Below are 26138 nucleotides of genomic sequence, written 5' to 3'. Positions count from 1 at the left end.
TTCTCGCCTAGGGACCACATCTTCCAGAATCCTTTGGGATCTGGGGCGAGGTCCACCTGAGAGAAAGGGTGACAGGTGCAGAGGCGTCTGGGAAAGCTCAGCTAATCAAGGACACAGCGGGGCTATAAAAAAATTGAAGGAAACACCCCAAATCTTGGTCCTGGGGAGTTATTCTTTAACTGTTTATTGTTCCCGGGGAGCTGTCTTTATTGTATTTCAGACTGGGGTCACCGGAGAGTATCAGCCTAAATCCAAAGAGTGTCCTTGAAAGGAAGAGGCTGTTAATGCCCTTTTAAGATAAGAAGTCCAGGCCAGGGCACTGGGGCAGGAAACCAACCCTTTGAACTGTATTGGTTTGGATTTAGTGTCTCTCCCTCCCTCTGGGAAATGAGAATTCCTCTTGGGTGGCTTCTGTGGGCCCTCTGGGGACGGAGAGCAGATTGGGAGAAAAAGAGGGAGAAAAAGAACAAAGGAAACAAGATTGGGCTACCTGGGGAAGCCGTGTGACCTAGGGGAGAGAGTGTGGGCCTGAGAGAGGGCCTGGGGACCGAATCCTGGGTCCAGCACTTGTCCGTTGTGTGACCTTGGGCAAGTCACCAAACGTCTCTGGGCCTCATCTGTAAAATGGGGACGCATAACTCGCTCTCCCTCCTACTTAGACTCTGTGGACTGTGAATGAACCTGATGAACTTGTATCCGCAATTATCATTATTAGCAGTAGTTCACAGACTTAATAATGTCGGTATTTGTTTGTTAAGCGCTTACTATGTGCCGAGCACTGTCCTAAGCACTGGGATAGACACAGGGGAATCAGGTTGTCCCACGTGGGGCTCACAGTCCCCATTTTACAGATGAGGTCACTGAGGCACCGAGAAGTTAAGTGACTTGCCCAAAGTCACCCAGCTGACAAGTGACCGAGCCGGGATTCGAACCCATGACCTCTGACTCCAAAGCCCGTGCTCTTTCCACTGAGCCAGACTTGATATCTTTGGGTGAATTTGAATTTTGGGGGCGACAGAGAGGAATAACCAATTAGCCTCACCTGCTTCCCTGGGCTCCAACAGGTTGAGACCCCAGACACTAGATTCTTCTCCAGTCACTTTCCTCATCAGCAGTTCCTTACCTAACTGGGAAGCAATGTGGCCTAGTGGCTAGAACACGGGCCCGGGAGTCAAAAGGTCATGGGTTCTAATCCCGGCTCCGCCACTTGTCTGCAGCGTGACCTTGGGCAAGTCGCTTCACTTCTCTGGGCCTCAGTTACCTCCTCTGTAAACTGGGGGTCGAGACTGTGAGCCCCATGTGGGACAAGGACCACGCGAGGACTATGTCCAACCTGATTTGCTTGTATCCACCTCAGTGCTTGGCACATAGTAAGTGCTTAACAAGCACCATAATTATTATCATCATTATTATTGTTCTGACTCCGCCACTTGCCTCCTGTGTGACCTTGGACAAACCGCTTCACTTCTCTGCGCCTCGGTTCCCTCATCAGGAAAATGGGAATTCGATACCTGTTCTCCCTCCTACTTAGGTTGTGACTCCCATGTGGGACCTAATGATCTTGTATCTACCCTAGCGGTTAGTACAGTGATCGGCCCATACTCAGCACTTAACAAATACCACAGTTATTAAGTATTAATATGATCCTTACGATTAACTCCTTCCAGGTCTCCTCTTCCTCCTCAATCAATCGATCAATCGTATTTATGGAGTGCTTACTGTGTGTAAAGCACTATATTAAGCACTTGGGAGAGTACAATATAACAACAAATAGACACAATCTTGCCCACAACAAGCTCACCCTCTTTCTACTCCTCCTCACCCTCTCTTCCCCCTTCCCTCCCTGTCTTCCTCCTCCTTCCTAGGAAAATGGCCAAGCCTGGGGAAGGGAAACGCTTCTCCTCACCCTCTAAACTGTAAGCTCACACTTATTGTTCCGCTTATTGTTGCATCATACTCTCCCAAACGCTCAGTACAGTGCTCTGCACACAGTAAGCGTTCAGTAAAAACTACCGAATGAAAGAATGAAGGAGAAAGAAGGAAGTTCAGACTCCCCTACCCCAACAGGTGAACCGCCAGCTCACACAAAAACTCAGTATGTGGAAAGTGAGTTCAAGAGACATTTATTAAGCGTTTCATTTGTGTCAGGCATCATGCTAAGCCCCGTGCTGAGCACTGAGGCAGATGGAGGAGGGTAAATCCCCTACTCTGGACCGTGAGCCGGCTGTGGACGGGGATTGTCTCTCTTTAATCGACGTATTGCACTTTCCAAGCACTTAGCGCAGTGCTCCGCACACAGTAAGCGCTCAATAAATACGATTGAATGAATGAACAAATCGTAACAGCCAGTCCCTCGTCCGGCATGGGGTTCCTAATCTATGTCCCGATGCTCTCCTGATTTCCTACTCCAACCCAGCCCACACGCTTCACTCCTCTAAAGCCAACCTACTCGCCGTACTTCGATCCCATCTATCTCGCCACCACCCTCTCGCCCACGTCCTCCCTCTTCAGATCCGGTGGACGATCACTCTCCCCACCTTCAAAGCCTTATTGAAGGCCCGTCTCCTCCAAGAGGCCTTCCCCGACTAGGCCCTCCTTTCCCCTTCTCCCACTCTTTTCCGCATCGCTCTTGCGCTTGGGTTTGTTCGCTGTATTCACCCCTCCCTTAACCCCACAGCACTTAGGTCCAGATCCGCAATTGATTTATTTAGATCGGTCTGTTGCCCTCTCTAGACTATGAGCTCGCTACGGGCAGGGAACGGGTCCACCTCCTCTGTTATACTGTACTCTCCCAAATGCACAGTACAGCACTCTGCACACAGTAAACACTCAATAATTATGACTGATTCATTGACTGAGAGCAGATATTTTGGCCCCATTTTACAGCTGGGGAAACTGAAGCCCAGATGAATTAAATGCCACGCAGCAGACAAGTGACGGAGGAGAAGTCGAACCTGGATCTCCTGCCTTCCGCACCTAGATTCACTCTCTCTTTTTTTAAAGGTACCTGCTAAATGCTTACTATATAATAATAACGATAGTATTCGTTACTCTGTGCCGACCACTTTTCTGAGAGCTGGGGAAACACAAGTTGATCAGGTTGTCCCACATGGGGCTCATAGTCTCAATCCCCATTTTACAGATGAGGTAACTGAGGCACAGAGAAGTGAAGTGACTTGCCCAAAGTCACAAAGCTGATAAGTGGCGGAACCGGTATTGGAACCCACAACCTCTGATTCTCAAGCCTGGGCTCTTTCCACTAGGCCACGCCGCTTCTCTAACGCCAGGCACTGTACTAAGCGCTGGAGTAGGAACGAGATAGTTGGGTGGGTGGGATTCCCACAGTTTCCCTTCTACTAGACCATGCCGCGAGGGAAAGACAAGAATCCTTTCAGTGGGATCCACCTGTGAGGAGACCAGAGAATTCTGAGCTTGTCTAATGATTCACTCCAACCCCGCTTTAAAGCAGGTAGTGGAGGTGGGAAGAAGCGTCATTAAAACATCACTTGCAGACCGGGAAGGTGAGTTTCCTGAAGTTGCAGGACGGAGCTGCAACAGGAAGACTTCCCTCTGTCCTCTGCCCTATTCTGCAACCCTCAGGGAAATGAGAAAGGAAGGGCAGAGAGGAGAGTTAGCGATCTCAGAGGCTCTGGGTGACCTGAGCCCCGTTTCACTGTTCTGCGGCCCACATGTACCCACGTGAGATTCCGTGGCTGGGGCCAATTTCATAATAGCCCAGGTGAGAAGGACTCTGGCCTCCTCTTTCCCTGCCCCACCCCTTCCTCTTTATTGACGGTGGCCAATGAAGATAGAGTCAGGCCACGTCCAAGACAATATCGTATCTCAGCTGGAAACTGAGAGTCGATTGCAATAGGCAGGAGGTATGAGGGATGAGTTCCAGAAAGGAGAGGAGACTCTTTTTTTTTTTAGACAGACCGTTGTGGGCCACCTGATCCAGAGAGAGGAGACTCACTCTGAGCTTGTGATCCAGAAAGGAGAGACCCTTTCCGAGATAAACGGGTGTGGGGCATGAGATCCAGAAAGGAGAGACGACTCGGAAAAGGCAGGAGATCCAGAAAGGAGACTCTTTCTGAGGTGGACGGGTGTGGGTTGGGATCCAGAAAGGAGAGGCGACTCAGACAAGGCAGGAGATCCAGAAAGGAGAGGAGCCTCATTCTGAGATAGACGGGTGAGGAGCAGGAGATCCAGGGAGAGGAGACTCAGACCAGGCATGAGACCCAGGAAGGAGAGGAGATTCTTTCTGAGGTAGACGGGTGTGAGGCGTGAGATTCAGAGAGAGGAGACTGAGTCTGCGTTTGTGATCCAGAAAGGAGAGACTCTTTCTGAGATAGAGGGGTGTGGGGCATGGGATCCAGAAAGGAGAGGAGACTCAGACGGGACATGGGATCCAGAAAGAAGAAGAGACTCTTTCTTAGATAGGTGAGGGGCATTAGTTCCAGAGAGAGGAGACTCAGAGTGAGTTTGTAATCCAGAAAGGACTGTTTTTGAGATAGAGGGGTGTGGGGCATGGGATCCACAAAGGAGGGGAGTCAGAATTAGAACCTATAACCTTCTGACTCCCAGGCCCATGCTCTAGCCAGCAGACCATGCTGCTTCTCTTCTTGGGGTTAAGATATAATGTGCCAATATCCCATTCAGACTGTAAACTCACTGAGGGCAGGGAACGTGTCTATCAAGTGTGCTATATTGTACTCTCCCAACCATTTACTACAGTGTTCTGCACACGGTAAGTGCTCAGTAAATATGACCGATCGATTCGGACACTTTCTCTTTTTTAAGGCACTGGTGATTGTTAGATTTTCTTTCATTCGCCGGTTTGTTCCCCGTTATAATAATAACTATAATAATAATTATGGCATTTGTGAAGCGCTTACAATGCGCCAGGTACTGTACTAAGCGCTGGGGAAACAAGAGGAAGCTGACTTAGCCAACGAAGCGGAAGGCATGAGTTCCAGTTTGGGTGCATTGTGAGATATTGATTGGAAACTATTCGAAACTCCCAGGAAGGCTTGAGAGGCCAGCCCATCTCCGACAGGAAAATCAGTTCCAGAAACAACAGAGATGACCTAAATTACCTAATTATTCTGGCGACAGAGACTCTGCAACTCTTTAGATAGAAAGGCCAGAAAATGGCTCGGAAAATCGGTGTACACATAACCCGGTAGGAGCTGACAGGAAAAGAATGATGAGGATGACAGTCGAGGATCGGGAAGGAAGGAGAAGACTCAGAAGAAGGATGGGACCCCTGAGAAGCAGTGTGGCCTAGTGGATAGAGCCCGGGCCTGGGAGTGAGAAGGACCTGGGTTCCAATCCCGGCTCCTCCACTTGTCTGCTGGGTGACCTCGGGCAATTCAGTTCACTTCTCTGCCCTCATCTGTCAAATGGGGATTGAGATCGAGAGCCCCAGGTGGGATGTGAACTGCGTCCAACCTGATTAGCTTGCATCTACCTCACCGCTTAGTACAGTGCCTGACACAAAGTTAGTGCTCAACAAATCCCACAAGAAAAAAAAAAGGAAGAGTAGGAGCTGGTGGTGGCACATCAAGTCGGGAAACGTGTTTAAGGTCGGCCGGCTCTGACATCTCGCTAATAATAATGTTGGTATTTGTTAAGCGCTTACTATGCGCAGAGCACTGTTCTAAGCGCTGGGGGAGATACGGGGTAGTCAGGTAGTCCCACGTGAGGCTCACAGTTAATCCCCATTTTATAGATGAGGCAACTGAGGCACAGAGAAGTGAAGTGACTCGCCGACAGTCACACAGCTGACAAGCGGCAGAGCCGGGAGTCGAACTCATGACCTCTGACTCCCAAGCCCAGGCTCTTTCCACTGAGCCACGCTGCTTCCCCTAATGTGATCCGCAGTCGGGTCTTCCCACATTCCCTGCTTCAGGCTCCTGCCGGCCTCCTCCCCGGGGAGGGGAGCCGGGGGAATGGGAGGAGACGGAAGCAGGAGTAGATTCTTCCCGGTTGAGAAGTCTTCCTTTTGCCGAGGGAGCCAGGGAGGTCAAAACTCTCTGGGAAATCCAGATCCACCTCTCAGCCATGGAGGGAGGAGGGGCCAGGAGTTGGGATGGTATTTTTAGCTCGGGCAAGTGAACAGCCTGGGTGTCCTGAAGCAAATCCAGATTCCGAATCATCGGAGAAAACTGCCTGACTCTGGATCACAAAAATCCCTTTGGTGGCCAGTGTTACCCAACAACAGTAATCTCCCTACATCAAAGGAGAAAAGACAGTATAATAATGGTGGTATTTGTTAAGCGCTTTCTATGTGCATAACACTCTTCTAAGCGCTGAAGGGGGGGATACAAGGTGATCAGGTTGTCCCACGTGGAGCTCACAGTTTTTAATCCCCATTTTACAGATGAGGTAACTGAGGCACAGAGAAGTTAAGCGACTTGCCCAAAGTCACCCAGCTGGCAAGCGGCAGAGCCGGGATTAGAACTCAAGACCGCCGACTCCCAAGCCCGGGCTCTTGCCCCTGAGCCACGCCGAACACTTCCTTTTGCTTGAATTATCCAGTTACTTTTTTTTAATGGAATTTATGAAGCGCTTACCACGTGCCAGACACTGTACTGAGCACTGGGGTCGATAGAAGCTAATCAGCTTGGACACAGCCCCTGTCCTGGATGGGGCTCACAGTCGGCGCTTAGAACAGTGCTTGGCTCATAGTAAGCGCTTACCAAATACTATAATTATTGCTATCATTATTAATCCTCATTTTACAGATGAAGTCACTGAGGCACAGAGAAGTTCAGTGACTCTCCTAAGCTTACACAGCAGATGAGTGGCGGAGCCGGGGATTAGAACCCAGATCCTTCTGACTCCGAGGCCTTCGCTCTACCCACTAGGCTACGCCGCTTCTTCCGGGCCAGGCTGCTTCTCCCAAGCCCTAGATCAAATGCTTATTATGTGCCAAGCGCTAAACACAACATAATATTAACGGAGGCATCTAAGCGCTTATCATAGTAATAATAATAACCGTGGCATTTGTTAAGTGCTCACTGTAACTAAAAATAATTATGGTATTTGTTAAGTGCTTACTGTGTGCCAAGCACTGTACTAAATATTCATGAAGTGTTTATTATGTGCCAACCACTAGGAAAAGCACAGCATAAAATCATGGTGGTGTTTAAGTGTTTATCAAACTACTAACTGTGGCATTTAAATGCTTACTTTAATAATAAGCATTATTATTATTATGCGATTTTAAGCGCTCACTGTGTGCCAAGCACTGTACTGACTGCTGGGAGAGAGACAACATGAGCAGATCGGACACAGTCTGTGACCCACGTGAGGCTCAGAGTCCAAGGATAAGAGAACAGATATTTCACCTCTTTTACAGACGAGGCAACTGAGGCGCAAGGAAGCGAAGTGCCTTGCCCCAAGTCACACAGCGGGCGAGTGGAGGAGCCGCGATTAGAACCCAGGTCTTCCGACTCTCAGTTCTGGGTGCTTTCCACTAGGTCACGTTGCTTCCCGTCAAATCGGACCCAGCTCTTGTCCCACATGAGTTCAAATCCCGGCTCTGCCGCTTGTCAGCTGTGTGACTTTGGGCAAGTCACTTAAGTTCTCTGGGCCTCAGTCAACTCATCTGTAAAATGGGCATTAAGACTGTGAGCCCCACGTGGGGCAACCTGACCACCTTGTATTCTCCTCAGCGATTAGAACAGCGCTTCGCACATAGTAAGCGCTTAACAAATGCCATCATCATCATTATTAATAAGGGAAGGGAAGCACTTTACAGACGAGGAAACAGGCACAGAGAGGTTTGGTCATTTGCCTACGGACACACAGCAGGGCAATGACGTACCAACGGCTTGGTGGAGTGGCTAGAGCACAGGCCTGGGAGTCAGAAGGTCAAGGGTTCTAATCCCAGACCTGCCACTTGTCTGCTGTGTGACCTCGGGAGACTATGAATCCCATGTGGGACAGGGGCTGTTTACAACCGGATTTGCTTGTGTCCACCTCAGCGCTTAGTACAGTGCCTAGCACATAGTAAGCGCTTAACAAATGCCATCATTATTATTATTACTTTTATTCTCCGGGCTTCAGTTACCTCATCTGTAAAATGGGGCCCAAGACTTTGAGCCCCACATGAGACGGGGGCTGCGTCCATCCAGATCCGCTTGTATCCAACCTCGGCACTCGTACAGTGCCTGCACGTAAATGCTTAACAAATACCATAATAATAATAATGATGATGACTCATTATTATTATTATTATTAATAATGGCAGAGATGGGATTAAAACCTGGTTCCTCCAGCTCCCCAAGTCCACACCCTAAACCACAAGGCTACGCTGGACTTTTAAAGCGGCAGGGCCTCGTGGAGTTCATGCCTGGGAGGCAGAGGACCTGGGTTCTAATCCTCACTTTGCCAATTTCTCATGTGGGACCTTGGGCACGTCACTTAACTTCTCTATGTCTCAGTTTCCCCAACTGTAAAATGGGGGCTAGAGCCTACTTTTTTAGGGTATATGTTAAGCGCTTATGGTGCGTCAAACACTGCTGTAGGTGCTGAGGTCCCTGTCCCACATGGGGTTTACAACCTGAGGAGGAGAGAGTGGGATCTAATCATCATTTTATAGCTGGGGAAACTGAGGCAGAGAGAAGTGATTTCACCAAGGTAACAATTGGTAGAGCCAGGATTAGAACCCAGGTCTTGACTCCCAGGTCCATGCTCTTTCCATCAGGCCACACTGCTTCTTTATTCCTACTCTTCTCCCTCCTCCTTCGACTGTGAGCCCCAAGGGGGCCAAGGACCGTGTGCATCTACCCCAGCATTTAGAAAAGTGTTCGACACACAGTAAGCGCTTAACAAAAATGGTAATAATCCTAATAATGATGAGAACTGATGAAATCCAGGGCCAGGAAGAGTCCGCCATTCTAAAGAGTAAGGGAATCTTAGAGGGAGAAAAGAGGAGAGGGGTTTAGAAAGAAAACAAACAGAGGTTTCTATTTTAGATTTTCTCCGCCGGCCAGAGGTGAAAGGCCAGAATGCAAAAAAAAATAATCTCTGAAACATGAATTGCAACAGCAACGGCGCGAAATGGCCCTCCAGAGAGTCTTTCCATCGCAGTCGTGTGACTGCGTCGGCATGAGGAATCGTGGGATCCGCTCCTGACCTTGACCCTGATCCTCAAGGAGATTCCCGGGGTGTGTCCCAAGATCTTGGCAGGCCTCACTGAAACTCCGCGATCTGGATCTCGATGAGTCCGATTTTAGCCCCTCTTTCCGCTGAAACGGGATACTCCGACTTGCCCCCGTCTGGTACCTTAAGAAACGGAAAGAAGACGGCCGAGTTGTTTTTTGTCTTCGCTGGTGCGGGGATTTATTTTGTACGGGGATTTTCCGGGGTATTAAAATATCGGTGGGGTGTGGAGCCGGGGGGGAAACAGGTATAACACGTTTTAATAATACCGTCACGTGGGACGTGGCAGGAACAGCATTGCGTTTTCTCTGCCTAGCCCCAGTGTGGTGAGAGGCTTCTGTTTAGGGATCGTAAAGTTTCCTAAAAAGTCTGCCTCTTCACCTGCGTGGGAAGCAATTGTAATATCTGGATTTTCCTCTTATCGCGGAATAATGAGGCTAAGGTTCAGAACAGACAGCGGAGAAGCAGCGTGGCTCAGTGGAAAGAACCCGGGCTCGCGAGTCAGAGGTTATGGGTTCGACTCCCGGCTCTGCCACTTGTCAGCTGTGTGACTGTGGGCGAGTCACTTCACTTCTCTGGGCCTCAGTTACCTCATCTGTAAAAATGGGGATTAAGACTGTGAGCCCCAAGTGGGACAACCTGATGACCCCGTATTTACCCCCGCGCTGAGAACAGTGCTCTGCACATAGTAAGCGCTTAACAAATACCAACGTTATTATTTACGGATGAGGTGAGATGGACGGATACGGGGGCACGGCTGGCGCTTAGAGGAGCGGAGAGTGTGGGCTGGCCTGGAGTAGGAGATCTGCGAGGCGATGTAGGATGGGGCGAGCTGATTGAGGGTTTGAACGACAGAAGAGAATGAAGTATCCTCATTGTCACTAGAGTGACCTTAAGCCCTGGGGAGATTTTACTTACCCCTTTCCCACATCCTCGCTCTGGCCTGGAACTCCCTCCCCCTCCATATACGCCAGACCACCACTCTCTCCACCCTCAAAGCCTTATTAAGGTCACATCTCCTCCAAGGAGCCTTCCCTGATTAAGCTCTTTCTCCCCGGATCACTCTCCCTTCTGGGTCACTGGGCCTTGGATCTGTGACCTTTGGACATTAGATATTTGCCCCACCCTCAGCCCCATAGCACTTAATAATGATGGTATTTGTTAAGCGTTAACTAGGTGCCAAGCACCGGTCTAAGCACTGGGGTAGATACGAGGTAATCAGGTCATCCCACGTGGGGCTCACAGACTTCATCTCCATTTTACCGATGAGGGAACTGAGGCCCAGAGCAGGGAAGTGACTCGCCTAAGGTCACACAGCAGACAAGTCACTTAACTTCTCTGCGCCTCAGTTCCCTCATCTGTAAAATGGGGATGAAGACTGTGAGCCTCACGTGGAACGACCACCCCGTATCTACCCCAGCGCTTAGAACAGTGCTCCGCACATAGTAAGCGCTTAACAAATACCAAGGAGTGGCGGAGCTGGGATTAGAACCCAGGTCCTTCTGACTCCCAGGCCTGTGCTCTATCCACTAGGCGACGTTGCTTCTTTACAGGATATCACTGATTGAGGATAGGGATCCCCTTTCTAGTTAGTGAGTTTATCACCTCCTACAGATTTTGAAGAACAAGATTCAGGGACTGATGAAAAAGCATGGGTTTTTATCAACAAGTTGGAAAACAAACGTTCACTGACTGGAATTCGAGTCACGGGCCTGTTAAAAGAACGGGCAACCGAGAATACTAAATCTCCAGATGTAGTGACTTGCCAAATCAATATACCATCTATCCAGTTTTCTGTCTCCTTTCAGGACATCCTGAACAAGAGAGGGAAAAAAAAAATCAGCGGCCACAGGGAAGACTAAACGCTGTCAAACGGCAGAAGTGAATGGGTGTAATAGATACTGAGGAGTTCCAGAGATTAAAAACACACCAAAAACGGGGGGAAGGGGGCCGAGATGTAGATTGATCATAGAGACCTACAAAAATAGCGATAAAAGATGCCTAACTCTCAACCTAAAGAATACCTTGGAAGGCGCTGCTGGCTAGTGCCATTAGAAGAATCATAAAAAAATAATATCTCATGTAAGTGGAAATGCTCGTCTTTCTCCATGTACCGCCTTCCTCCGGTGGTTTTTCCTCATGTTGGACAGAATTCTGCATCCTAGGATTAATACTACTACTACTACTACTACTAATTGTCGTATTTGTTACACGTCTACCGTGCGCCAGGCACTGTAATGATAATAATAATGATGTCGGTCTCTGTTAAGCGCTTACCACGTGCCGAGCACTGTCCTGAGCGCTGGGGTAGATACAGGGTGATCAGGTCGTCCCACGCGAGGCTCACAGTTAATCCCCATTTTGCAGATGAGGTAACTGAGGCACAGAGAAGTTAAGAGACCTGCCCCCAGTCTCACAGCTGAACTAGGCGTTGGAGTGGATGCAGGACAATCGGGTCGGACACAGTCCCCACGGCAGACGGCTTGCTAGCCTGCTGGCACGCGGTGCCTTTTTGCTGCAGAGACTATTTCGCGGGTCCCTCCCCTGCCTCCCACGCCCTCGGGGTTCAGTTCTGGCTCCCCTTCTATTCTCCATCTACCCCCACTCCCTTGGAAAACTCATTCGCTCCCATGACTTCGACTACCACCTCTATGCGGATGACACCCAAATCTACATCTCCCACCCTCTTCTCCCTCCCTTTTTCCTCCTGCCTTCAAGACATAATGATCGTAATCATAATGATGGTACTCGGTAAGCGCTTACTGTGTGCCAAGCACCGTTCTAAGAGCTGGGGCGGAGACGAGGTCATCAGGTGGGCTCTTGCGGGGCTCAAGGTCTTAATCCCCATTTTACAGACGGGGTAACCGCGGCACAGAGAAGTGAAGCGACTCGCCCCGAGTCACACGGCCGACAAGCGGCGGAGCAGGGATCAGAGCAGGGATCAGGGGAAGCAGCGTGGCTCGGTGGAAAGGGCCCGGGCTTCGGAGTCAGAGGTCATGGGTCCGACTCCCGGCTCTGCCGCCCGTCAGCTGTGTGACTGTGGGCGAATCACTTCACTTCTCTGGGCCTCGGTTACCTCATCTGTCAAATGGGGATTAACTGTGAGCCTCACGTGGGACGACTCGATGACCCTACATCTCCCCCAGCGCTTAGAACAGTGCTCGGCACATAGTAAGCGCTTAACGAACACCAACATTATTATCAGAACCCCCCAACCTCTGACTCCCAAGCCCGGGCTCTTTCCGCTAAGCCACGCCGCTTCAAAGACATCTCTTGACATCTCTCGAATTCCTGGCGGGAATTCCAGCCTCTCTTCCCAACTCCGAAAGCAGCGTGTCCTAGTGGAAAGAGCACGAGTTTGGGAGTTCGAAAGAACTGCGTACTACTCTCAGCCCTGTCACTTGTCTGCTTTGGGACTTTGGGTGAGTCGCTTCATTTCTCTGGGCCGCAGTTTCCTCACCTGTAAAGATCATCTGATCTTTCTCCCTCTCTTTAGTCTCTTTCCTCCTGCCTTCAAGACATCTCTACTTGCGTGTCCCGCCGACCCCTCAGACTGTACGTGTCCCACCTAGGGCTCGCAGTCTCAATCCCCGTTTCACAAGGGAACTGATGCCCAGAGAAGGGAGGTGACTTGCCCAAGGCCACGCCGCAGACAAGCGGCAGAGCCGGGATTAGAACCCAGGTCCTTCTGACGCCCAGGCCCGGGCTCTACCCACTGGGCCACGCTGCTGGTTTCCTCCTACTGCCGGAGAACACATTCATTCATTCATTCAGTTGCATTTGTTGAGCGCTTACTATGTGCAGAACACTGCACTAAGCGCTTGGAATGTCCAAATCGGTAACAGATAGAGACGGTCCCTGCCCTCTGACGGACTTAGAGTCTAATCGGCAGTCACATCAGGGCTGGACGGTCATCACACACCCACGCAAGTGATGTACAGAAGCGGTGAGGATTAATAAGAGGAAGAAGCCATTTTATAAGCATAAAGGATAATTATTTTGTTCGGGTGTCACAGACGCGCACGCTAGTAATGTGTGGGAGGGGTGAGGATTCATAAGAAGAGGAAGCCGTTTTGTAAGTATCAAGGATAATGATTCTTTTCAGGTGTAAATAGTGGTATGGCAGCTCTAAATTCTACAGCACCAAAGTGAGTGGTAAGAATCCGGAGCCTGGCAGGAATTCCAGCTTCTATTCCCAGCTCCGGGAGCAGTGTGTCCTAGTGGAAAGAGCCCGAGTTTGGGAGTTTGAAAGACCTGGGTTCTGATCCCAGCTCTGCCACTTGTCTGCTTTGGGACTTCGGGTGAGTGACTTCACTTCTCCGTGCCGCAGTTCCCCCATCTGTAAAATGGGGATTAAGATTGTGAGCCCCACGGGGGGGGGGGGGGGGGGCCAGGGACTGTGTTCAAGCCGATTAGCTTGTATCTACCCCAGCCCTCAGTTGGGTGTCTGGCACATAGTAAGCGCTTAACGCATAACTTTAAAAAACAAAAGAAGCCAACAAACTCCACTAATGGCCTGTTCTGGACACTCAACAAGCCGTTCTTCTACATTCACAGGTCTTGTATGAAGTTGACCCGGTTAGGAATGTATTTAAAACACCACATACAGAGGCAGTAGTTCAGACCATTGGTGAATAAGCAGCTGAATAATAACAGTAATAATGGTGTCATTTATTAAGTACTTACATTAAGCCAAGCACTGTAATGATAACAATAATAACGATGGCATTTATTAAGCGCTTACTACGTTCCATGCACTAGGATCAGTGCTGTGTTCTAAGTGATAAGTTCTAAGCTCTGGGATAGAACAAGGTTATCGGGTTGTCCCACTTGGGGCTCACGGTCTTCATCCCCATTTTACAGATGAGGTAACTGAGGCACAGAGAAGTGAAGTGATTTGCCCGAAGTCACACAGCTGACAAGTGGCGGAGTCGGAATTATAATAATAATAATAATAATGTTGGTATTTGTTAAGCGCTTACTATGTGCAGAGCACTGTTCTAAGCGCTGGGGTAGACACAGGGGAATCAGGTTGTCCCACGTGGGGCTCACGGTCTTAATCCCCATTTTACAGATGAGGGAACTGAGGCCCAGAGAAGTTAAGTGACTCGCCCACAGTCACACAGCCGACAAGTGGCAGAGCTGGGATTTGAACTCATGAGCCCTGACTCCAAAGCCCGTGCTCTTTCCACTGCGCCACGCTGCTTCTCATTAGAACCCACGACCTCGGACTCCCAAGCCTGGGCTCTTTCCACTGTAATAATAATAATAACAACGTCGGTATCTGTTAAGCGCTTACTATGTGCCGAGCACCGTTCTAAGCGCCGGGGTAGATACAAGGCAATCAGGATGTCCCACATGGGGCTCACAGTCTCCATCCCCATTTTACAGATGAGGTCACTGAGGTGCACAGAAGGGAAGTGACTGGCCCAAAGTCACACAGCTGACAAGTGGAGGAGCCAGAATTAGAACCCACGACCTCTGACTCCCAAGCCCGGGCTCTTTCCACGAAGCCACGCTGGGTAGTTGCAAGCTAATCGGGTCAGACACAGTCGCCGCCCCTTATGGGGCTCACAGTCTCGGAGGAAGGGACCCAGGTACCTTACCCCTTTTTAAACAGATGAGGAAACTGAGGCCCAGAGAAATCAAGTGACTCGCCCAAGGTCACCCGGCAGGCACGTGGTGGAGCCGAAATGAGAATCCAGGTCGTCCGATTCCCGGGCACGTTCACTGCTTCTCAATTAGACTCGCTCCTTTGCCCGATTCAACCTTTCAAGTCACTCCACGGCACATAACTCATCCTGGAACCGTGTAAAAGGCATAATTGCGGGGCGGTGCATATAGGTCCACTCACGTGAGCCCGTCACCGGGCAGGGATCGTCTCTATCTGTTGCCGAATTGTACGTTCCAAGCGCTCGGTACAGTGCTCTGCACGTAGTAAGCGCTCGATAAATACTATTGAATGAACGTACGTATCTCGAAATCATATATTATATATTATTTTTTCACATTCGCGTCTGTCTCCCACTCCAGACTGTAAGCTCGCTACGGGCAGGGAACGTATGCCCGCTAATGCTATGGCATTTTACCCTCCCAGGCGCTCAGTACAGTGCCCCGCCCCTTGTTCAGTGCTCAGTAAATAGGATCGACGTAGCAAGTGCTCAGTCAATGCGACTGATGGATCGATTGGTGCGTGACTCGGGAGTGATGCGTGATTTTGAAATGCCTCGTTCAGTTAGTTCAGTCAGTCGTATTTATTGGCGCTTACCGTGCGCAGGGCACCGTGTTAAGCGCTTATAACGACGAACAGACATACGCCGCCCTCTTCGGCGGCCATTTCCAGGATAACTTGACCCCGCGCTGGCGGGCAGCTCCGCCCTGTCGCCCGAACGCGACCTCGAGCCCTCGCTGCCCACATCAAGTAAGCCGGTAAGCCGGATCTGACCTGGGCAAGGCACGTGGCCTCCTGACGACTCCCAGTTCCCACAGAAGAGATTGATTTAACTTCCCCCCGTCGTCTCCCGCATATCGGGCAAGGTAAGCGCTCAATAAACACTACCGAATGAACGCTGTCTTTCCGACTCCCATTTTGACCTCTGGAGGCATCTCCCGGTTCTCCCTCGGCAAATCTCTCCCTCCACAGCCGCTCTTCCGACGAAGTCTTCCCTTCATTTTACTAAGCGCGGGAAAGGCGAGGGTCCCCAAAACGGGCCCGCAGACGAAACCGCAAAGAAATGAAACGGGACGCTGTTGCAACGTGGCCCGATGGAAGGAGCGGGGGTGGGTTCTAATTCCTGTGTTTACTATGTACCAAGCCCTGTACGAAAGGGCATCAGTTTTCTCCGCTCTCCGCCGTGGCGGCCCAATCCTCCGGTCTGTGAGCCAAAGGGCAGCGCCGGGGGAGGTGGGATTGGGCCGAGAAGGAAGCGGGGGTGGCTTCCTCAGACCCGAAGACGCCGACGCCGAACTCCTGGGGAAGGGAGGAGAGTGAGCTGGGCGGGCCCAGGGCGTCGAAGACCCCGGTGCTAAGCTGCTCACCGTGCCTCGGTCTCTCCTATCTCGCCGCCGACCCCTGGCCCGAGTCCCACCTCTGGCCCGGCACGCCCTCCCTCCTCAAAATCCCCCAGACAATCACACTCCCCCCCCTTTCAAAACCTCTACCGAGGGCTCACCTCCTCCTGGAGGCCTTCCCGGAATAAGTCCCGCTTTTCCTCAGCTCCCCCTCCCTTCCGCCTCACCCTGACTCGCTCCCTTTGCTCTCCCCCCCCCCAGCCCACAGCGCTTTACGTATATCTATCTACAATTCTATTTATTTATATTTATGCCCGTTTACTTGCACTGATGTCTGTCTCCCCTCCTAGACTGTGAACCCGCTGTGGGCAGGGATCGTCTCTCTTTATTTGCTGTATTTACTACTTTCCACACAGTAAGCACTCAATAAAAACGACTGAATGAATGAAGAGCAAAGAGGTACACCTCCCTTAGCGCTACACGTTTTTTTTTTTTTGTTTTTGTGTGTTTCTCATGGTGTTTGGAAAGCACTTACTACGTGCCACACAACGTACTAAGCTCTGGGGTGGATAATAATTATGTTGGCATTTGTTAAGCGCTTACTCCGTGCAGAGCACCGTTCTAAGCGCTGGGGGAGATACAGGGTCATCAGGTCGTCCCACGGGAGGCTCGCAGTTAATCCCCATTTGACAGATGAGGGGACTGAGGCACAGAGGAAGTGAAGTGACTTGCCCACAGTCACACAGCAAGCTCATCAGGTTGGACACAATCCCCGTCCCACCTGGGGCTCACCGTTTTAATCCCTCCTTTACAAACGAGGGCTTAACTGTGGCACAGGGAAGTTAAGTGGCTCGCCCAAGGTCTCCCAGTAGGTGAGTGACGGAGCAGGGATTAGAACCCAGGTCCTTCTGGCTCCCAGCTCCGCGCCCTATTCGCCAAGCCACACTGCTTCTCCACTGGAAGGAAGAAACCTTCCCTCTCTATAAACATCCCAACACAGTTTAAAAAACTAAAGGTTGCCCTCAAAAACCGAATTCTCCCAAATCAAGCAATCGGACGTACTGAGCGCTCACCATGTGCAGAGCAGTGCTCCGAGCACTGGGGAGAGCGCAGTACAACAGAGTTGGTAGACGTGTTCCCTGCTCATAACGAGCTTCACCGTTGGAATGAAAATAATGTTGGTATTTGTTAAGCGCTGACTATGTGCCCAACACCATTCTAAGCGCTGGGGTAGAGACAGGGGCATCGGATTGTCCCACGTGAGGCTCACGGTCTTCATCCCCATTTGACAGATGAGGTGACTGAGGCCCGGAGAAGTGAAGTGACCCGCCCACCGTCACACAGCTGACAGGTGGCAGAGCCGGGATTCGAACCCATGACCTCCCACTCCCAAGCCCAGGCTCTTCCCACTGAGCCACGTTGCTTTCCCATGAAAAGAAACTCACCTCGCTCCCACCCCTTTCCCCCCCATACCAGCGCGGGAATCGTTTCCTGTCCTTTTTCTCTGTGCACACCAGAAAGGGACAAGATCTTAAACATAATCACGAGAAAAATGATAATAGCACGTGTTAAGTGTTTACTATGTACCGAGCCCTGTACGAAGAAGCACCGGGGCAGAGAAGCAGCGCGGCTCAGTGGAAAGAGCTCGGGCCTGGGAGTCGGAGGTCATGGGCTCGAATCCCGGGCTCCGCCACTCGTCAGCCGTGGGACCTTGGGCAAGTCAGTTCACTTCTCCGAGCCTCAGTTCCCTCCTCTGTAAAATGGGGATGAACTGCGAGCCTCACGTGGGACAACCCGATGACCCTCTATCTACCCCAGCGCTTAGAACGGTGCTCTGCACAGAGTCAGCGCTTCACAAATACCAACGTTATTATTATGATTTTGTTAATGAGATGCACCTCCCCTCGATTCTATTTATTGCTATTGTTTTTGTCTGCATCTGTTGCCGAACTGTCCGTTCCAAGCGCTTGGTACAGCGCTCCGCACACGGTAAGCGCTCAATAAATACCACTGAATGAAGGAATGAACGAATCCCGGCTCCGCCGCTTGTCAGCGGCGTGACTTCGGGCAGGTCACGTCACTTCCCTGGGCCTCAGTTCCCTCGTCTGGAAAACGGGGAGGAAGACCGTGAGCCCCACGCGGGACAACCTCGTCACCTTGCACCCTCCCCCGTGCTCAGAACAGCGCTTCGCACGTAGTAAGCGCTTAACAAACGCCATCGTTGGACTTCAGCTCTGAAGGTATAGCATGATAGAATGATTCAAGCCCCCGTCAATTTAGAATCAGACAAAGGTTCATCTATTTAGTGTTGGCGTTGTCGGATCTAGAGCCTGATTGCACAAGAGTTCAGGTTTGGGTTTGTTTTTTTCCCCCTTGGATCTTCCCCACCTCCAAGAGAGAGCAAAGGGCGAGCGAGATTCATGGAAAAGTATTATCCTTGGGGGGGGGGCCGGGCTCGTAGCTCCCTTTTAATGATAATAATAATCACGTGGTATTTGTTAAGCGCTTACTATGTGCTCGACGGGTTGGGGGTGGGATGTCCGCGTAGCCGCACGATTATTATCATTCTAAATAACATGAATGTGATATGTAATGTATAATTCTTATAATAGCCATTATTATAATCATAACGATCATGATTATGGAGCAGCGCGGCTCAGGGGAAAGAGCCCGGGCTTGGGAGTCAGGGGTCGTGGGTTCGAATCCGGATCTGCCCCCCCGCCCCCCCGCCCGTCAGCTGGGTGACTGTGGGCAAGTCACTTCACTTCTCTGGGCCTCGGTGGCCTCATCTGTAAAACGGGGATGAGGACTGGGAGCCTGTAGCTCCCCCGGCGCTTAGAACGGAGCTCGGCGCATAGTAAGCGCTTAATAAATACCAACATTATTATTAAGCGCTTACTATGCGCCGAGCGCCGTTCTAGGCGCTGGGGGAGAGACAAGGTGATCAGGTTGTCCCACGTGGGGCTCGCAGTCTTCATCCCCATTTTGCAGATGAGGGAACCGAGGCCCAGAGCAGTGAAGTGACTTGCCCACAGTCACCCAGCTGCCAAGGGGCGGAGCCGGCGTTCGAACCCATGACCTTTGACTCCCAAGCCCGGGCTCTTTCCCCTGAACCACGCTGCCCGGGCCCGGGAGTCGGAAGGACCTGGGTTCTAATCCCCGCTCCGCCACATGTCTGCTGCGTGACCTCGGGCGAGACGCTTCCCTTCTCTGGGCCTCAGTTCCCTCACCTGGAAGATGGGGATGAAGAGTGGGAACCCCACGTGGGACGCGGACGGGGCCCGTCCCGATTAGCTGGCGTCTACCCCGGCGCTAACACAGTGTTTGGCACATAGTAAGTGCTTCACAGATATCATAAAAAGAAATCTAACTTTTCTGTATTCTTCAGTTCCCTCATCTCTAAATAATAAGTACTTACTAGGTGCCAAGCACTGTTCTAAAGGGGAGATTAATACTTATGATATTTAAGTGCTTCCTTTGTGCCAAGCACTGTTCTAAGCACTGGGGCGGATAGAAAGTTGGACACAATCCCTGTCCCTCATGGGGCTCACACCCTAAATCCCCATTTTACAGATGAGGTAACTTTAAGGCCCTGAGTCCCATGTGGGGCGTGGATGGCGTCCATCCTGATCAGCTGGTATCCATCTCCCCCAGCGTTTAGTACAGTGCCTGGCACACAGTAGGCGCTTAAAAAAAAAGGTCATTATAAAAAGTGCTCTGGGCAGGGGGGTGCGCATCAATGCTTACTTACCAAGCAGCAGGTCCGATGGGCTGCGGAGATGAAGGGTGAATGAATGACGGCGTCGGTTAAGCGCTGGCTACGTGTCAGGCAGTGTACCGAGCGCCCAAGCGTCGGAAAGTCCCCCAGAACGGCACCGAGAAGCGGTGTGGCGTAGTGGGTAGAGCCCGGGCCTGGGAGGAGGTCCTGGGTTCGACAACAGCAGCGTGGCTTTGTGGAAAGAGCCCGGGCTTGGGAGTCAGAGGTCGTGAGTTCTAATCCCACCTCTGCCCCCTGTCAGCTGGGTGACTGTGGGCAAGGCACTTCACTGCTCTGGGCCTCGGTGACCTCATCTGCAAAATGGGGATGAAGACTGGGAGCCCCGGGTGGGACAACCTGATCACCTTGTCTCTCCCCCAGCGCCTAGAACGGCGCTCGGCGCATAGTAAGCGCTTAATAATAATGTTGGTATTTATTAAGCGCTTACTATGCGCCGAGCGCCGTTCTAAGCGCCGGGGGAGCTACAGGCTCCCAGTCTTCATCCCCATTTTGCAGATGAGGCCACCGAGGCCCAGAGAAGTGAAGTGACTTGCCCACAGTCACCCAGCTGACGGCGGGGGGGCGGGGGGCAGATCCGGATTCGAACCCACGACCCCTGACTCCCAAGCCCGGACTCTTTCCACTGAGCCGCGCTGCTCCATAATAATGATTGCTATGATTATAATAATAGCTATTATAATAATAATGATACATAATTAATCATATAGCATATTAATATTGTTTAGAATGATTATAATAATGCTGATACGCGGACATCCCCCCCCCCCCCCAACCCGTCGAGCAAGGTGAGCACCTGCACCTCGTCTCCCGCCCCTCGGGCTCCTACGTCACCCCAAGGGGCGGGGCCGCCGCATACGTCATCGAAAGGGGCGGGGCCACCCAACACGTCACAGATCGTGGGCGTGGCCATGCCGTGCGTCACAATGAGGGGGCGTGGCTACGAATGGCGGCCCTCCAGGGGGCGTGGCTAGCCCATACGTCACCCCGAGGGACGGGGCTGCCAAACACGGCACCGCCGAGGGGCGGGGTTAGCAGATACGTCACCACCAAGGGGCGGGGTTAACATATACGTCACCACTAAGGGGCGTGGCTATCAAACACTGCACCCAGAGGGGCGAGGCGGTTGAATACGTCACCATAAAGGGGCGGGGCTAGCAAACACAGCACCGCAGAGGGGCGTGGCCATCAAACAGGGCACCACAGAGGGGCGGGGCTATGAAACACGGCTCCACAAAGGGGCGTGGCTATCCAATACGTCAGCACAGAGGGGCGTGGCCATCGAACAGGGCACCGCAGAAGGGCGGGGTTACCAAACACGGCACCACAGAGGGGCGTAGCTATCCAATACGTCACCACAAAGGGGCGGGGCTATCAAACACGGCTCCACAAAGGGGCGTGGCTATCAAAACGTCACCACCGAGGGGGCGTGGTTATCCAATGCGTCACCACAAAGGGGCGGGGCTATCAAGCACGGCTCCACGAAGGGGCGTGGTTATCCCATACGTCATCACAGAGGGGCGGGGCTATCCAAACACGCCACCACAAAGGGGCGGGGTTATCAAGCACGGCTCTACAGAGGGGCGTGCCTATCCCATACGTCATCACCGAGGGGCGGGGCTATCCAACACGCCACCACCAAGGGGCGTGGTTATCAAGCACGGCTCCGCAGAGGGGCGTGACTATCCAATACGTCACCACCGAGGGGCGGGGCTATCAACCACGCCATCACAAAGGGGCGGGGCGATCCAACACGCCATCACAAAGGGGCGTGGCTATCAATGACGGCTCCACAGAGGGGCAGGGCTACTCGATACGTCATTACAGGGGGCGTGACTAGCCCATACGTCACCGCAGGGGGCGTGGCTATCCGATACGTCACCCTAAGGGGCGTGGCTATGTAATCCACCCCCCCCCCCGGGGGCGGGGCTGCCCTCGCGTCCCCGCAGGGGGCGGAGCTCCCGAGCCGCAGTGCAGCGCAGAGGGGCGGGGCCGGAGCCCCTCGGAGGCGGGGTCAGAAACAATAACAATCACAATGATAACGGTGGCGACGATGGCATTTGTGAAGCGCCTACTAGGGGTCAGGCGCGGGGACGCGAGGAGGTCATCGGGCTGCCCCCCGTGGGGCTCGCCGCCTCCGTCTCCACGAGCCCCCTCGAGAGGCGAAGCGCCGCGCCCCGGGTCGGCCGGGGGCCGAGTGGCGGAGGCGGGATTCGAACCCGCGACCTCGGGGTGCCCCGCCCGGGCTGTTGGCGCTGGGCCCCGCCGTCCCTCCAGCCCCGCAGGGCCCCGTGGCCGGGGCGGGGAGGGGGAGGAGTGAAGGAGGGGCGGGAGGACGGGCGGGCGACGCGGGCCCTTGGCAACGCGGCGTGGGGGCGGACGGAGGGAGGGGAGGAGGGGAGGAGGGGAGGAGGGAAGGAGGGAGGCGCGTCCCGGGTCCGCCCCCGGGCAGGACTCGCCCACCGGCCGGGGGCGCGCGGACGGGCCAGGTCGCGCGCACAGTGGGGGAGCGGGAGGCGGCGAAGCGCGTGCGCCGTCCGGGGCGGGGGTGGGGGGGGGTGGGGCGAGGCGGCGCGCGCGGGGGGCGGGGTGTGAGTCGCGCGCGCGGAGGGGGGGTGGAGGGCGGCGCGCGCAGGGGGCGGGGGCTGAGGGGGCGCGGGGGCGACGGGGGAGGCGCGCGCTGGGGGGCGGGGGTGTGAGGAGGGAGTCGCGCGTAGGGGGCGGGGCTTGAGGAGGGGCGCGCGCGGGGGGCGGGGCGCGAGGGGGGGCGCGCGGGGAGGCGGGGCGTGAGGGGGGCGCGCGCGGGGGGCGGGGCTTCAGGAGGGGGGGCGCGCGCCGGGGGGGCGGGCGTGAGGGGGGCGTCGCGCGCAAGGGGCGGGGGCGCGAGGAGGGAGGCGCGCGCGGGGGGGCGGGGCGCGAGGCGGGGCGCGCGCGGGGGGCGGGGCTTCAGGAGGGGGGGCGCGCGCCGGGGGGGCGGGGCGTGAGGGGGGCGTCGCGCGCAAGGGGCGGGGGCGCGAGGAGGGAGGCGCGCGCGGGGGGGCGGGGCGCGAGGCGGGGCGCGCGCGCGCGGGGGGCGGGGCTTCAGGCGGGGGTGCGCGCGCCGGGGGGCGGGGCGTGAGGGGGGCGTCGCGCGCAAGGGGCGGGGGCGCGAGGAGGGAGGCGCGCGCGGGGGGGCGGGGCGCGAGGCGGGGCGCGCGCGCGCGGGGGGCGGGGCGGGGCGGGGGCGGCTGCGGTCCCCGGGCCGAGGCCCCGCTTTGGTTGGCGTCGCGGCTGCGGGTCCCCGGACCTGATCGCGGGCCGCGGGGGGCGGGGATGGAGCTGCGGCAGCGCGGGGGCCCGTGCGGGGCGCAGGCCGGGGGGCCGCCCACCGCCACCGCCGCCGCCGCCGCAGGAGGAGGAGGAGGAGGAGGAGGAGGATCGGGCGAGGGCGCGGCGGGGGACCACGAAGCCGACAGCACCAGCGACAAAGTGAGCCCCAGCCGGCCGCGGGGGGCCCCCCCGCTCAGCGCCCACACCGTCCCTCCCCCGCGCCCCTCATCCCCGGACCCCGCCCCAACGCCTCTCCCTGCGGAGACCCTCACCCCCCCCCCCCTTGGCTCTGCGAGAGACTCCTTGTCTCTGAGAGAGATCCCTCGTCTCTGTGAGACTCCTTGTCTCTGCGAGAGACCCCTTGTCTCTGCGAGAGACTCTTTGTCTCTGAGAGATTCCCTTGTCTCCGTGAGAGACTCCTTGTCTCTGGGAGAGACTCCTTGTCTCTCAGAGAGATCCCTTGTCTCTGAGAGAGACTCCTGGTCTCTGGGAGAGACTCCTGGTCTCTGAGAGACATCCCTCGTCTCTGGGAGACTCCTCGTCTCTGAGAGACCCCTCGTCTCTGCGAGAGACTCCTCGTCTCTGCGAGAGACTCCTTGTCTCTGCGAGAGACTCCTTGTCTCTGAGAGAGACTCCTCGTCTCTGAGAGACCCCTCGTCTCTGAGAGAGACTCCTCATCTCTGAGAGACCCCTTGTCTCTGGGAGAGATCCCTTGTCTCTGAGAGAGACTCCTCGTCTCTGAGAGAGACTCCTCATCTCTGAGAGACCCCTGGTCTCTGGGAGAGATCCCTTGTCTCTGGGAGACCCCTTGTCTCTGCGAGAGACCCCTTGTCTCTGAGAGAGACTCCTCGTCTCTGAGAGACCCCTCGTCTCTGAGAGAGACTCCTCATCTCTGAGAGACCCCTTGGCTCTGGGAGAGATCCCTTGTCTCTGGGAGACCCCTTGTCTCTGCGAGAGACCCCTTGTCTCTGAGAGAGACTCCTCGTCTCTGAGAGAGACCCCTCGTCTCTGAGAGAGACTCCTCGTCTCTGAGAGACCCCTTGTCTCTGGGAGAGATCCCTTGTCTCTGGGAGACCCCTTGTCTCTGCGAGAGACCCCTCGTCTCTGAGAGAGACTCCTCATCTCTGAGAGACCCCTTGTCTCTGGGAGAGATCCCTTGTCTCTGGGAGACCCCTCGTCTCTGCGAGAGACCCCTTGTCTCTGCGAGAGACTCCTCGTCTCTGAGAGACCCCTTGTCTCTGCGAGAGACCCCTTGTCTGGGGGGGCCTCTCTGTCTCTGGGGAGGGACTTCCCTGTCTCTGGGGGGCTTCTCTGTCTCTGGGGGGATTTCTCCGTCTCCAGGAGTCCTCTCTGTCTCTGGGGGGGGGGCTTCCCTGTCTCGGAGGGCTCTCTCCGTCTCTCTGGGGAGCCCTCTCCATCTCTGGGGGGCTTCCCTGTCTCTGGGGGGGGGCCTTTCCATCTCTGGGGGAGCTTCCTTGTCTCTGGGGGGGGGGGGAGGAGGCGGCTCACCGTCTCTGGGGCCCCTCTCTGTCTCTGGGGGAGCCGTCCCTGTCTCTCCGGAGGGGCCTCCCCCGTTCGGATCTGCTCGACCGCCCGATTAATAGTTACAATTCTCATCCCCTTTCCCGTTGGGTCCCTGTCTACCTTCGATGAAGTCAACACGCCTTCCCTTTCCCGGGAGCGAAAATCAGCCTTCAGGACCGGAATTCTCATCCACCGTCGGCGGCGGCCGTCTCGGGGCGTCCTGGTCTTTGTGGCTTTCTAACCGGATGGGATCGGGCCCGCCCCGGTGCCTTCCCCTTCGTTTTCCTCGGAGGCCGGAGCTCTAACCGTCGATCCCGGGAGCGTCCCTAAATCAGAGGAATCTGGAAGCCGGGGGACCGAATCGCGGCCGCGTAAAGGGGACCGCCCGAGGTCCACCCGGAATCGGGGACCTCGGACTAATGATAATGTCGGTATTTGTTAAGCGCTTACTATGCGCCGAGCACCGTTCCGAGCGCTGGGGTGGACACGGGGGAAATCAGGTCGTCCCACGTGGGGCTCCCAGTCTTAATCCCCATTTTACAGACGAGGGAACTGAGGCCCGGAGAAGGGAAGTGACTCGCCCACAGTCACACAGCCGACGAGTGGCAGAGCTGGGATGCGAACTCACGAGTCCTGACTCCAAAGCCCGTGCACTTTCCACTGAGCCACGCTGCTTCTCTGAAGTACTCGCCTTTAAAGTACCCGAGGGGCGCCTCACGGACTGTGAGCCGTGGCTCGGCGGAAAGAGCCCGGGCTTCGGAGTCGGGGGTCGGGGGTTCGAATCCCCGCGGCGTGGCTCGGCGGAAAGAGCCCGGGCTTCGGAGTCGGGGGTCGGGGGTCCCACTCCCCGGGTCCTCCACTTGTCAGCTGCGTGACTGTGGGCGAGGCGCTTCGCTTCTCCGGGCCCCAGTTCCCTCATCTGTAAAATGGGGATTCAGACCCTGAGCCTCACGTGGGACGACCCGATGACCCTGTATCTCCCCCAGCGCTTAGAACGGTGCCCGGCACATAGTAAGCGCTTAACAGATACCAACGTCATTAGCCCGGCTCTGCCGCGCGTCAGCCGTGCGACTTCGGGCACGTCGCTTCACTTCTCTGGGCCTCGGTGACCTCATCTGCCAAATGGGGATGAAGACCGGGAGCCCCACGTGGGACCGCCCGATTTCCCCCTCGGGTCTCCCCCAGCGCTTCGAACGGCCGTAGCGAGCGCCGAACCAACACCGACATTATTATGGGGAAGCAGCGTGGCTCGGTGGAGAGAGCCTGGGCTTCGGAGGCGGGGGTCACGGGTTCGATTCCCGGCTCCGTCGGCCGGGCGAGCGCGGGCGAGTCGCTTCGCTGGGCCTCG

The 26138-nt window shown here is 54.7% G+C and overlaps 1 protein-coding gene and 1 long non-coding RNA gene across 2 annotated transcripts in view; one reads left to right on the top strand and one right to left on the bottom strand.

The window, feature by feature from the left end:
* Nucleotides 1–8949: 8949 nt before the first annotated feature.
* On the bottom strand, nucleotides 8950–25164 carry LOC114815458. The gene is made up of 2 exons (XR_003763246.2): nucleotides 24911–25164; nucleotides 8950–9294 (listed from the first exon to the last, which is right to left on the bottom strand). It is a non-coding gene; the product is annotated as an uncharacterized LOC114815458 (long non-coding RNA).
* Nucleotides 23174–26138, top strand: part of CDS1 (CDP-diacylglycerol synthase 1) — a 46973-nt gene continuing 44008 nt past the window's right edge. Inside the window, exon 1 of the mRNA XM_029076497.2 lies at nucleotides 23174–23425. Within this exon, the coding sequence (XP_028932330.1) occupies nucleotides 23270–23425 (156 nt within the window). The 5' untranslated portion in view covers nucleotides 23174–23269. The remainder of the gene's footprint in view (nucleotides 23426–26138) is intronic.

The sequence above is a fragment of the Ornithorhynchus anatinus genome, chromosome 12 (genome assembly GCF_004115215.2).
Source record: "Ornithorhynchus anatinus isolate Pmale09 chromosome 12, mOrnAna1.pri.v4, whole genome shotgun sequence".
Classification (NCBI taxonomy): domain Eukaryota; kingdom Metazoa; phylum Chordata; class Mammalia; order Monotremata; family Ornithorhynchidae; genus Ornithorhynchus; species Ornithorhynchus anatinus.
This window is presented reverse-complemented; position numbering and strand designations above follow the sequence as displayed.